Here is a 14,160-nt window from a genome sequence, read left to right as displayed (position 1 = left end):
ACATCATTGAAATAAATAATATTATAAATATTTATACGAGACAAAAAGACAAAACAGAACAGTATCTTAGTTATCAAAATGTTCTGGTTCTATTATTTGATATAAATGTTCTGGTTCTATTATTTGATATTACCTATGCTTGCTTACTTACTTACAAATGGCTTTTAAGGAACCCGCAGGTTCATTACCGCCCTCACATAAGCCCGCCATTGGTCCCTATCCTGAGCAAGATTAATCCAGTCTCTACCATCATATCCCACCTCCCTCAAATCCATTTTAATATTATCCTCCCATCTACGTCTCGGCCTCCCCAAAGGTCTTATTCCCTCCGGCCTCCCAACTAACACTCTACTGTATATGCATTTCTGGATTCCTCCATACATGCTACATGCCCTGCCCATCTCAAACGTCTGGATTAAATGTTCCTAATTATGTCAGGTGAAGAATACAATGCGTGCAGTTCTGTGTTGTGTAACTTCCTCCATTCTCCTGTAACGTCATCCCTCTTAGCCCCAAATATTTTCCTAAGAACCTTATTCTCAAACACCCTTAATCTCTGTTCCTCTCTCAAAGTGAGAGTCCAAGTTTCACAACCATACAGAACAACCGGTAATATAACTGTTTCATAAATTCTAACTTTCAGATTTTTTGACAGAAGACTAGATGACAAAAGTTTCTCAACCGAATAATAACAAGCATTTCCCATATGTATTCTGCATTTAACTTCCTCGCGAGTGTCGTTTATATTTGTTACTGTTGCGCCAAGATATTTGAATTTTTCCACATCTTCGAAGGATAAATCTCCAATTTTTATAGTTCCACTTCATACAATATTCTGGTCACGAGACATAATTTTATACTGTACTTTGTATTTTCGGGATTTACTTCCAAACCTACCAGTATCGCTTTACTTGCTTCAAGTAGAATTTTCGTGTTTTTCCTAATCGTTTGTGGATTTTCTCCTAACATATTCACGTCATTACCTATGGTTAGGTATATAAATAGAAAAAAAAAGCAATTCTTAAACAAATTTGCATTTCTAAGAAACATAAAACATAACGTTCATATCTTTTTACTTGAGATTGCACACTTGATCTCAAACATATGAAAAGAAAATTCCTAGCCTTTTAATAAGGGCCTAGTAATTAAATAAAGATTGGGGAACAGATTATTATACACTGAAATGTAGAGATGACGTTTCAAATAGGCTACTTGATTGTTTATACATATATAACAGTTGCCAAAGTAGATAAAAGTTCAGTTAGATATACACAACTGTGGCCATTCAAGGCTGCCTGACATTCAGGACTTCGGGAGTAATCTTGATGTCTCGAAACACTCACGAGCAGTCTTTACGTCAACAACGTGATGTATACAACACTGTCATGCGGGTTTTCAGCTTTGGGGGCACTGTTAGTCTTGCTTTCTCAATCGTTGTTCATCTCTAATATGTACTATATTTAATAAAATTTAATTAAAAGATGCTGTACTCCTATTCTACTCCTTTAACCTCCGACAGATGGCTTGAATGCACCAGAATGCTATTCGAATTTAAAATTTTGGTTACTGGTTGCCAACATGAAGGGGTTCAACTGACATCTTCTGTGGCAATAAAGAGCGCAGCATAGACTTCACACTACGCCACTAATGAGTACGTAAACCAAATTTTAATGACTTGTTTTTAAAGTGAATTTCCTATATTGTAACATATTCCCATTTTCAGCCATGAGCTGCCACTGGGTGTGCAGGAATTTTGTGCCACAGAAGTTCTTTTACATGCCAGTAAATCTACTGACATAAGCCTGTCGTATTTAAGCACACTTAAATGGCATCAACCTGGGCCAGGATCGAACCCGCAACCTCGAGCACAGAAGGCCAGCGCTATACTGACTACACTACCCAGGCCAACTTGCATTATTATTACCAATAACAATTATTATATATACATAAAAAATGTGTCTCAGTGAAACTTACAGCAGAGTCCATATAGGCCAGTTTCTATCTGAGGATTTTCCAATTCACTGCGAGCTAAAGCAAGGAGATCCACTATCACCTTTACATTTTAACTTCGCTCTAGAATATGTCATTAGGAAAGTTCAGGATAACACAGAGGGTTTGGAATTGAATAGGTTACATCAGCTTCTTGTCTATGCAGATGACATGAATATGTTAGGAGAAAATCCACAAATGATTAGGGAAAAACACGGAAATTTTACTTGAAGCAAGTAAAGTGATAGGTTTGGAAGTAAATCTCGAAAAGACAGAGTACATGATTATGTCTCGTGACCAGAATATTGTATGAAAGGAAATATAAAAATTGGAAATTTACCCTTTGAAGAGGTGAAAAATTCAAATATCTTGGACCAACAGTAGAAAATATAAATGATATATGGAGGAAATTAAATGCAGAATAAATATGGGAAATGCCTGTTATTATTCGGTTGACAAGCTTTTGTCATCTAGTCTGCTGTCAAAAAAACTTAAAGTTAGAATTTATAAAACAGTTATATTACCGGATGTTCTGTATGGTTGTGAAACTTGGACTCTCACTTTGAGATAGGAACAGAGATTAAGGCTGTTTGAGAATAAGGTTGTTAGGAAAATATTTGGGACTAGGAGGGATGACGTTACAGGGGAATGGAGAAAGTTACACAACACAGAACTGCACGCATTGTATTCTTCACCTGACATAATTAGCAACATTAAATCCAGATGTTTGAGATGGGCAGGGCATGTAGCACATATGGGCGAATCCAGAAATGCATATAGAGTGTTAGTTGAGAGGCTGGAGAGAAGATCTTTGAGGAGGCTGAGACATAGATGGAAGGATAATATTAAAATGAATTTGAGGGAGATGGGATATGATGATAGAGATTGGATCAATCTTGCACAGGATAGGGACCGATGGCGGGCTTATGTGAGAGCGGCAATGTTCCTGCGGGTTCTTTAAAAGCCATTTGTAAGTAAGCTGTAAGTACATCAAAAATAATTATAATATGAACAAATTTTTATTAATTCTACTAACAGTGCAAGCCTTTAGGTCCCTCTTCCATGTTAAAAATCTCAACGACCTGATATGAAGCATCTGAAACTTATTAAAAGACAATGTTCATGTGATATCCATGCAGCAGAATATGCAAGAACTATGCTCCAGTGGTTTCCAAACTTTTCTGACTCATGAACCCCTTTCACAGAGATCTCAATTGGACGAATCCCTTATTAAAAATAAGTATAATATATGACAACCTTAAATTAACTTAAAGTTGCTATAGTTGCAGTAAATAAACCTACCTGAGGATTCTCCTCCAAAAATTATGCAACAACACTCAAAATATCGAAACTACATACTTTCAAATAGTTGTACATTTATATAATGCAATAGTGACCAGCTCATGGTCTAGTGGTCAGCGCTTCTGACTACAGTTCATGAGGTCCTGGGTTCGATTCCCGGTTAGAACACAGGAATCTTTCCTGAAAGAGGAATGTTCGTGTGTTCGTCCATGGTCTGGAAATTAGGTTAGGCTTAGGTTTAAGACCTCTCCTGGCACTTCATAATCATCCTAACATAATAACATCAAGGCAGCTTCCAAGTGCCCCAACCTCAGAAGTGGGTTACAAATAATAAGCCATTGTCAGGAGTAGGGTGACCAGACATCCTCTTTTGACTGGAAATGTCCTCCTTTTCAGACCTTTGTCCGGGGTCCGGGCGAATTTTTTAAAAATCAAGAAATGTCCTTTTCGTAACTTGTATGCAGGGGCGGTTCCTCCATATGAGCACAGGAGCACGTGAACACCTTAAAAACCAACAATAATCATATGTATTACTGTATTAATATTATTACATCTATTACTTTCCAATGTTCAGTGACGTTCCTAAATTTTTCGTCTCGGGAGAATGTTCCGTTCGTGTGTCGTGTGTCTTTAAATCTCCCTTGGACAGGTTGACAGCAGCTCGCACAATTTTTCTCTAGCAGGGTGAAATAGCCTGAGGCGAGAATATTTTCTGGTTTGTTACAATGGTTACAATAGCTCTGGCTCGCACAGGTCTTAATGTGCTAATGACAGAAAAAGAGAGATGCTCTATCTCTCTTGGGTCTGGCACCCTGTTCCTTTCTCCCTCTTTCCCCGTTTTCTCTCTTTACTCTTTCTTTTCAAAATACCGTTATGCACTGGGGCTGATTCTGTTGTCTTTTGTTCAGCAAAGTAAGGAAAATACAAGCTGTATTGGTGCGTATTGAAAGTTGAAACAGTAACCATGGATAAAAATATAATTATCCATGCAGTAACACTTGAAGTTTGGAGACGGACGTGTTTGAAATTGTGAGTGTGTTAAATTAAAAGAGGATTAAAACATTCCTCCGTAACACGAGGACAGAAGACCGATTAAGCACATTGGCTGTTTTGGCAATGGAAAAAAAAACTTGTTAACAACATTAGAGACTTCAATAATAAAGTTATTGATAAGTTTGCGTCTCTCAAAACTAGGCTCATGGAGTTTCTCTACAAATAAATCTAGATCTTCAACACCATCTACAACAGTAGTGAAGGTGAGGCCTAGGAATTAATTTTACTCTACTCTTGTTTAATGGTTTTAAAATTTGGTTTACATGCGTAGATTTGGTACATGCATATTAGAACTCTTTTATCTCTGACGTGTGACTTAGCTATATGAGAATATATTAGTGTGTTCATTACCAATATTTTTTTTTTTGTGAACACCTATCCAAGAAAGGCACGAGCGGCCACTGCTTGTATGCCTGATATTTTGAAATAAATTATCTGATTTGGCACCTTTTTCAGGTAATTTGCCTTAGATGGCAGCAGCATTGACGGAATATACTCTTTGCCAACGATCATAACTCTCTTTGCTCCTTCTTATGTTCGTTGCTCTCATAAGTCGCTAACTGTAAGATAATCTTATATTAAGTTTTATCATACGTAAGTATGCTGTAATAAAATATATATTGACATCATTTTAAGTATAATATAGGCCTAAGCCTAAATCTGAATAGATATTTTCTATCCTCTTTAATATTATAGTTCCCTTGCCTTTCATAACTGTAAAATAATAATAATAATAATAATAATAATAATTATTATTATTATTATTATTATTAAGTTTTATCGTAATTATTTTGTAATAAAATAGATATTAACATACTTTTAAGTATGATATAACCCTAAATCTGTACCATTAATATTTTGTAATAAAACTGATATTGATGTAATTTAAAGTATAATATAGGGCCTAAGCCTAAGTACACATTTTCTGTCCTCTTTTTTTCGTACAATGTCCTCCTTTTTTTTAAGCTTTGTGTCCTCTTTCTTATCGATGTAAATCTGGTCACCCTAGCCAGCAGGGACCAGAAATGTCGAAATGATAACCTGGTGGCATTGGGGGGGGGGGGGGGGGAGTAATGCAATAGCGCATTTTCCTACCTTCAAAGTCACATTATTAGAGTTCACACATTTTAATTTAAACATAGAATGAGAATTACATTATTGATATTACTGAAATGTTTTATGTAGTGACAAAATTTCATGAGGGCTTAAGTTGCAGGGTAGTCTCAATATTTTAAACTTCAATATAGTTATTCACCTTTCGTTTGGCATTCAATGGGAAGAACGTGTTTACTTTCGATGGCACAGAGCTTTGAAGTCAAAAACGAAAGAAGTTAAAGGAAGTTTCAGATCACTTTCAGCTCAAAGTCTATTTCTAAATTTATTTTTTAGATAGGTATATGGAGAAAAAGATCTTTCGCACAAATATGTAAATGAAAAAGGTAATAAGACTGTTATGGCTCTATTCGCTAACACTGGTAGCTCCTTAAGATTTATAACTTTTTTGTAACTGAAAATCAGTAGAAATCAGAAGTTTAAGTAGAGAAGATTTCAGTCTTCTCCTTATAACATACTGAGGAAGCTACTCCCTGTCACTAACTACCTAAACACATGCTTCATTTCAAACGACTAAAAACAGTATTGAATTTTTCGTACACTACTTTTAACACTTGAATATAAATAGTTGATTAAATGGCGATCTTACTTGTGTTAATTGTGTAAGCAACACTTTTCAACAATCGAACGCACCCACACAACAGGCAGGGAAGTTCGAGATGACGTCGAGATCTAGTAGGCCCTGAGGATGGTGTGAAGAAGCACCGAAACAGCTGTAAGCCGCACAAGCTTACACAACACGAGTACGATCGCCATTTAAATTATTTAAAAACAGTATGTCTAATCCACATACAGTCACAATTACTACAGTTCGATATTCCAGGTGTAACTTGCAATAATAATACAATAACAATAAAAACAATAACCTCAAAATTCGTCATTAAGGAAAAACTTTGGCGAACTCCTTGGAAATTTTGCAAACCAGTTTGGAAAACACTGCTCTAGGCTAGTGGATCAAAAGTTCTTAGAGAAGATACGGCACAATGTAGAATTTTAACAGAACTGGTCACATGACCAGCAAAAGCTGTATCAAATATCTGTATAATTTTGTATAGCAGAGTACGGTATTTTCTAAGCACAGTTTATTTTGGCTTTGCAGTAGATAATGCAACACTAAATCGATTCTTCACATTCCATTTCCTATTACCATTCATTGTAATAGCAGCTGTAATAGTACACTTATTATTTCTACACCAAACAGGATCAAATAATCCTGTAGGATTAAACAGAAATATTGATAAAATTCCATTTTATTCATACTTCACAATTAAAGGCGTTGTAGGATTTATCTTTTCTTTATTTAAATAGCCATCACATAATACAAAAGTTTTATCAAAACATTTCTTGAACCAATCTAAAAGGTACAGTTCAAAATACAAAAACACCATTCATATCATCAACTATGAAATAAATATCACGACTTTAGATCTCGGTGCAGCTTAGTAAGCAGCAGTTCTATTCTGCCTTTCATTACTGGTTGACCTTTCTTAGTTTTCCTGGACAATTTCTTATAAACCTCAGCTTTAACAGCTCCATATCTTGCAAGTGCCTGCGATCTTTCTTCTTTCTTTCTCTGAGCCTCTTTTAATTCTGCAATCCTCTCTTCCATTTTGCGTTTATATTCCTCTTGTGCTTCCTGGAAGGCACTTCGGCTTGATATTCTAGAAGAACCAAAATTCTTATATTGTATAGTGTAACAAAATAAGCAATCAATTTTCATGACCTCAAAGTACCAGTATCTTTCTTATCTTTCTATAGCACCTACACCCTTCAACAAGATGTGACATATTGCAGATAACTTTCGAACAACCTGAAGCTGCAATTCCCAATCACTGCAAACTATAGTACACTATTTGCCTCGAACTTCATTTGGAAACAAGAAATACGATTCTGGACTCGTAGTTAATTTCCGAATTTAGATGTACTGAGATGACTAAAGTAGTCACTTGCTTGTATGGGATAACTCTTTTCATCATTCACCTCAATTTTGAGATCTGATTACATTGAAATTGCGTTTATTACATTCCTATGACACCAAAGTGTGCAACAACAACTGCACAGGCCTGCTTGAAGGAAATCAATAACAACTGAGGGGCTTAGAATAAAAAGCAGGTAAGTGACATTATTAAAAAAAATTAGGTAAGTGATAGCCCAAAAGGATGTTTCTTTGGGATAAAATCAGGTAAGTGATCACACTGTCCAGTCCTGCTATATGGACATCATTTCACCAAACTAGTGTATAATATTTCATTGCATGTAGAACTTTAACTGTAATTTCCTCAAAACTAGGTTTCCGTCATTTACCTGCTTTTTGTTCTAAGCCCCTCAACTGTTATAATTTTTTTCGTCCAATGGCAGGCCCCTAACTTTGCCATTATTTGTCCCAATTCTACAAGCATACTCATAGATGCTGCTAGTGCAGAGAAATATAGACCACTTAGTTCGTCAGAAACTATCCAGAATGCACTACAGGCGGGTGGGTCTACGTTGTACTCATAATGAATAATGACAATTCTCGAGAATTGTTAAGATGTCACAGGGGAATCACAGTACCCAGAGAAAACCCCTGTGTTGCTTGGACCACGGGCTTGCCAAGCACAAGTTATAAATTTGGGGTGAAATAGGATTTGATCCCCGGCACTCTGGCTTATAAGCCAACCCAATGCACTAGCACTGAACCACTGTGGCAGTTGTTATAAATGTACAAAATGTGACAATAGTTCCTTTATTTGTTGTGTATGAAGCAAAAAATTTGCTTGTGTCTCAATCATTCCATTAGTTCTTTTCACTTCTGCCATGAATTCATGCAATAAACTTTGAAAATCTGAAGTCTATAGCCCGTACATCATGATTTATGTAACAGTAAATAACACAAATATTAGTATGCTAAAATCTCTTAACAGATCAGTAACAAGTCCAGTAGGATACTTATATGGTTTTTCATTTGTGAGCCCATTTTACTATAGAAGTATACACTTCAAAAAATTTTCTTTCTGAGTGCTGAAGACATAATATGTGAAATATGGATAGTAACAGACAAAACAAAACAGAATTTCATAGGTACTGTTCTTAGGATTAAATTATTATCTCTCTTTGCACAATCTTAGAAATATGATCACTGCTAATAACTGAAAAAAGTGAAAAAATACGTATCACATAATTGATATTTATATCAAATTATTTACTCAACCCAGAAAATTCTATGCAGTTATTTTGAAAACATCATGGCAGGTCTATATCAATGAGTTATTTCAGAGATACTTATTCGGAGATAAAAAAAGTTCTAATGGTGTAGCATTTCTTCCACTAAAAAGTAGTTTTTTTAAAGAAACAAATATATTATGGTACTTAAGCATTAGGTATGTGCTATCTGTTAATGTAGAAAGATGTTTTTGAAGAATAATTTAATTTTTACAACTCTCATGATGGTTCAGTAATAGATCGCTGGGCTTATAAGGTAGGGAGTCCAGATTCAAATCATGCTCTACCAGGAATTTATAACTTATATTGGATAAGCCCATGGTCCAAGCAACACAGAAGTTTTCTACAGGTTCTCTGTTCCCTTGTAACATCCCAAATATTCTTCATCATCATCATTCATTATGAGTAAGGAGCAGATTCCTATGTAATTAAATATTCTTTTTGCATGTGATAAAGCACAATTAACAAAATTAAAAATTCCAAATGTGAAGTTTCAAGTTTAAAACCCGAATTTTATTTCCCATAAAAACATATATTTTCACAAAAAATTATGTAAATACATATTTTCAGGAAATCTATTATAAACACATAAATCTTGGAGTTTTTTTACTTAAATAATTTTTTACAAGAACTTTTAAATATTTTAAAATTAAATCAATTATATCACTCAGAAGTACGTTATCCTTTTAAGAATTTTTGGTTCTTTTTAAGAATTCTTGGTTGCTTCGTGTTTCTAAGCGCTGTGTGGTGTATCCGTGATACATTTTTGTAATAGTATCACCTCAAGTTCTGAGAGCTGTTAGGCAGCATATCAATGTTATTATTAGAGAATAAATTAACATGGACAAGAAGGAGAGATCTTGCAACACATAATTAGGAATGTTTACTGCTGCTGAAGATGATTTCATTCCACTTTTTGTTTGTGAAATACAACAGATAACAGCTCGGGTACAAACATTATTTAATTTAAACAAATCTCTCGCCTCTCGCTCATGCCTGTCAAGTAAGACAATACATCTTGTTGTGATTCCCTGTTATTGGGCCATAAGCATAAGCTGTATAGTGTAGATGTAATGGAGTTACTATAGGAAGCTTTCTCCGACATTGTCAGTCAGTAGCTAGAAATATTTACGTTAAGACGTGTATCTATTAGCCCCTTAAGGTGCCTAAAATCAAATCGAGTTTAAGATCGCGTCTTCAGCAATGTGTAGATGAATTTAAAAACATTTTTACTACCGACAAAAAAGTACTATTTTGCCAAACGTGTGATAAATCAGTAAGTGCAGATCAGCACTCTCAAATAACCCAACATTCGTCTGGAAACATGCACATTGCCGCTGCTTCACGTGTTGCTAATAGGTGGACCAGCTTCTTCCAATGTAGGACAGTCAAAGTGCTCCCAATATTACTTAGATTTATGCAGAGCATTTGTTGCAGCCAATATTCCACCCATAAATTAAATAATGTGGAACTTAAAAATTTCCTGACTAAATACATCAACATCGAACCTTCTGAGGAATCGACATTAAGGAAACATTATCTCCCAAAATGTTACGAGGAAACTTAACGGAAAGTAAAAAACTGTGGGTGAGCATTGACGAAACAACTGATTCAAGTGGTAGAAAACATTGTTGTTGGTGTGTTGAAGAATGACAAAACTGCTTGTGAACATTCTGTCCTACATTGGAAGAAATGCATGCAGCAAACTATGTCACAGTAGCTAGATTATTTAACGAAGCTATGCATTTACTATGGCCGAACGGGTTAAGTATGACAATCTGTTACTCCTACTTACAGGTGGTGCAGCATATATGAAAAAAGCAGCTGAAGGCCTTATAGTGAACTTTCCAAAAATGGTACATATAACGTCTGTGGTCCATGCTCTACACAGGTAACGTGAAACTATGCGAGCTCTGTACCCCAAAGTGGATAAGTTGGTGTGAAATGGAAAAAAGGTATTCGTTAAATCACCCTCAAGAATTGATGTGTTCAAAGAGAAATATCCAGATCTTCCATTTCCTTTTTTTGCCTGTAATCACACGTTGGGGTACAAGGCTAAGTGCCATTGTATATTACCCTATGCAAACAATTCTGAAAGTTTTGCGTCTGTTGTGAATGAGTTGGAGAAAAACGACACTTCGTCAATCGATATCCTTGAAGATATACTGAAAGACGGTGTTTAAAAAACGATTTGGCTTTCCTATCAGCAAATCTAAGCTTTTTGTGTGACACCATAAAAAAACTCGAAACATCCACAAACCTGTTGTCTGAAACAGTTAGGGAGGTGCGTGCCATGGAAATTAAACTAGACTCGCTACCAGGTTTAGAAGTACAAGTACTAAGGGACAAATTCCAGAATGTGTTTGGGAAAAACAGTGGGTATAAAAAAATGTGTAAAGTTGCCCAAGTATTGGAGGGTGTGCCTGTAGGTGAAATTGACTGTGTGTCTGTGACATTCCTCTCTTTAAATATGCACATCTGACATCCTGTGATATGGAAAGATCGTTTTCACAGTATAAGTCGTTGTTCAGAGATAATCAGCATGCATTTGTGATGTTCACTGCAATTCTCGGTCAACTACTATCAACTGATACTCAAGTGTGGTTGTGAGTACCTAGTAACATTTTTTTTTTCAAACTAAGTAAGGTATTTTTGTCATATTAAAAAAATATATTTTTCTTTATTTTTAGCAAATATTTTCCTACTTTTTAGCACATTAAAAATAAATATATTTAAATTTTTAGCACATAAAAATCCGCTCCCTAATTATGAGAGTAATCTGGAAACACCACCTGTGATGCAGTCCAGACGAATTACGTGGTTAATGCTTCTCAGCACTCGACAAGTTAAGGGTCTGCCACTGGACAAAGAAAAACTTTAAATATTATTATTTTTATTATTATTATTATTATTAAATATTTTGTTTGCAACCCTCATTAACTGTTCTCCAAACCCCCAGAGAGCTGTGGCCTCCATTGAGAATCAATATTCTAGCTTATATAACATTCTAATATTCCTTCCGTTTCATCATAAAAAAACGTTTCAACTACACGAAATGTTGCAATAGCAATAATATGGTAATTACTTTGCGATAAAATGCAAAATTTAATATTTTTATTGAGACTTTTTTCCAAAGTAAACGCGATGTTCTGTCACCTCTTATCATATGTGTCCAAACATTTTTCTTTCATAAAGATTTTTAACAGATAAAATACTAATTTTAGCTATGGGAAATTCGGAATTGTCATTAATTAAAAGTACTGGATAAATGAATAAAATTAACTGAGGCATTAAAAATGTTAAAATTCGATAAAATGTTCAATGTCTAGTTTAAGGAATTATAATTCATGTAATAATAAACCTCCATTGGATCTATAGCCTTTTTGTTTAATTACAACTTTTACTGCACTTTGCATAATTTAGTTTACAAGTTTACTTTGGTCCTTATTGTTATTTTTCGGAACCTAATTGAATATTGTTGATGGTGGCTAAAATTGAATATTGTCTTGTTTAAGACCACTCTGCCCCTATTCAAGTATTCACAGACAGTCCAGTGCCAGGCAGATTAGCACTGGGCCCCAGCTATCCATCTCCCAGCAATCAATCTGGTAGCTGTCAACCTCAGCCCCAGAGGTGAGAACTTCATGCTGTCTGAATAGTTTCTTAGCCTGAACACTTCCCATCACCTCAAATTTATTATAAAGAGCATGGATTGTTGTTCAACCTGGAACTTTCACATTTGAGAACGTATCTTCAAATTGACTTTAAACTTATGAAATCAACTAGTTGTCAACACATATGAATCATAAATAAATACAAGCTCTTCATTAGAGAACATATGCTGAGTTACAATGCACCCTGAAGTTATATACACAACAAACACTCAACTACTAATAAATGAAGCATCTCACTAGGCAGTTACTGGCTTATTAACGCGACCTTGTACCTATGATACCTAAATACGACAAGTGCAATAGCACAAATGCTGTGTGCTGTCAGTAGCTCAACCTGTATGCCCGTTAATAACTCACCTGTTCCTATTTCCATCAAGAGACTGTTTAGTCATTTGCTTCCTTCTATCAAAAGAAAAACCTTCACCTTTTCTCAGTTCTTTGTAGTAATTGTGAAGAATGGCCTTTCTCCTCCCTTCCTCCCATTTTTCAACTGTAAAAAAGTTAAAGTGGTAAATTTTAACAATATTCATCACATTCCAAAATCACAAATATACAATCAAGGAAAAGGACCAAGAGAGTAGGCCTACATAATTACCTAGTATGAAAACGGTAATCTTTTTCTACTTTTTCACAAAATCATCATTCCAAATTTTTCCACTTTCCTGTGAGTTCAATTGTACTATTGTATCTCAAACACAATAATGAACTTAGGCCTAGTAATAGGCCAACAAGTTTCCTACTGATTTCATGTGCATTAGTGGTGATGGTTATATATTGTCACAGTCTATGACGGGGAAATATAGATTCTTGCTTGTAAAGATGTGAACCTACTTAAGCTTATCACCGACAGTGGTGCTACTTGGCAGTAATTTAACTCGTCAAACTCTACCTAACCTCATTACTGACAGTCGCTATCTACCTCATCAAACCTTTCCTAAACTTGTCACTGTCAGTGGGGTTACTTGTCATGAATCCCTCGACACTTCTCTCACTGACAGTGGAGTTACTTGCCATTAATCTATTCAGTCAGATCCCACCTAACCTCATTACTGAGCTACTATCAATCTCAAAAAAAAAAATTGCACGTGATACCGAACAAAGGTATCTAAATCAAGTTACTCGATTGTACAGGAAACACTTTCTCAGCTTACGTTACCTTTATATTTATTATTATACTTTCGTTGTCTCCATTCCTTTTTATTAAGTTTGTGAGTTTGATTCTCTTTCGGACTTGGCGACATTTTCACCAGTGTTGCTAATGCATGTTAATGAAATTACCCACATATAATCCTGAAATTACCCGATTTTGCTCCAAAATACCCACGTATATCTCTGAAATTGCCCGATTTTGCTCCAAAATTCCAAAAATAATTATCATTAACTTGCATATAAAAATCAGAAATATCAAATAGATTGACCCCAAATTACATTTTAAGTTAAAATTTAAAAACTAACTTACCTACTACCACTGCCTATACTAAAAGCCAGGTCACAGTATAGAGAACATACAGTAAGGACACCTAAGCTATTTCGTGGGAACAAATTCTGAGTGCGCATGTCACAAAACCGGGTGTATTATCTGAAACCTCCACCAGGTGGATCTGCATGTACGACAGTGCTGGCATACTGTGGCCAGGTTATGAACCGACGAAACAGGAAGTAGTTGGATGGGCGAGAGGAAAGTGCGGGTTAGAGGGGTAGCCTGTGCAGCAAAGAGTTTGTAATATATAACTAGAGACACCAATGGCGCTAGTGTAGCGTACAGAATTGAACCACTGTTCGGCCGCCATTAAAGGGAGTTGATGCTTTGTTGGAGTGCGAGCAATTC

At 35.5% G+C, this 14,160-nt stretch overlaps 1 protein-coding gene across 1 annotated transcript; it reads right to left on the bottom strand.

Moving 5' to 3' along the window:
- Positions 1–6,736: 6,736 nt before the first annotated feature.
- Positions 6,737–13,644, bottom strand: LOC138703310 (uncharacterized). Its single transcript, XM_069831091.1, has 3 exons — positions 13,489–13,644; positions 12,690–12,822; positions 6,737–7,118 (listed from the first exon to the last, which is right to left on the bottom strand). Exons 1-3 carry the CDS (start codon positions 13,571–13,573, stop codon positions 6,872–6,874), a joined length of 465 nt encoding a protein of 154 aa, XP_069687192.1. The 5' UTR covers positions 13,574–13,644; the 3' UTR covers positions 6,737–6,871.
- Positions 13,645–14,160: the final 516 nt, after the last annotated feature.

This window comes from Periplaneta americana, chromosome 7 (genome assembly GCF_040183065.1).
Source record: "Periplaneta americana isolate PAMFEO1 chromosome 7, P.americana_PAMFEO1_priV1, whole genome shotgun sequence".
Classification (NCBI taxonomy): Eukaryota; Metazoa; Arthropoda; class Insecta; order Blattodea; family Blattidae; genus Periplaneta; species Periplaneta americana.
Note: the sequence above shows the minus strand (reverse complement) of the source record. Positions and strands in the feature narration are given on the sequence as shown.

Excerpts from the sequence above, each read along its gene's own strand:
- LOC138703310 (XM_069831091.1), bottom strand. The coding sequence starts at position 13,573 with ATGTCGCCAAGTCCGAAAGAGAATCAAACTCACAAACTTAATAAAAAG. Across the intron at positions 12,823-13,488 it reads GTATAATAATAAATATAAAG|TTGAAAAATGGGAGGAAGGG; the intron begins GTAACGTAAGCT and ends ACTTTTTTACAG. Across the intron at positions 7,119-12,689 it reads CTTGATGGAAATAGGAACAG|AATATCAAGCCGAAGTGCCT; the intron begins GTGAGTTATTAA and ends TGGTTCTTCTAG.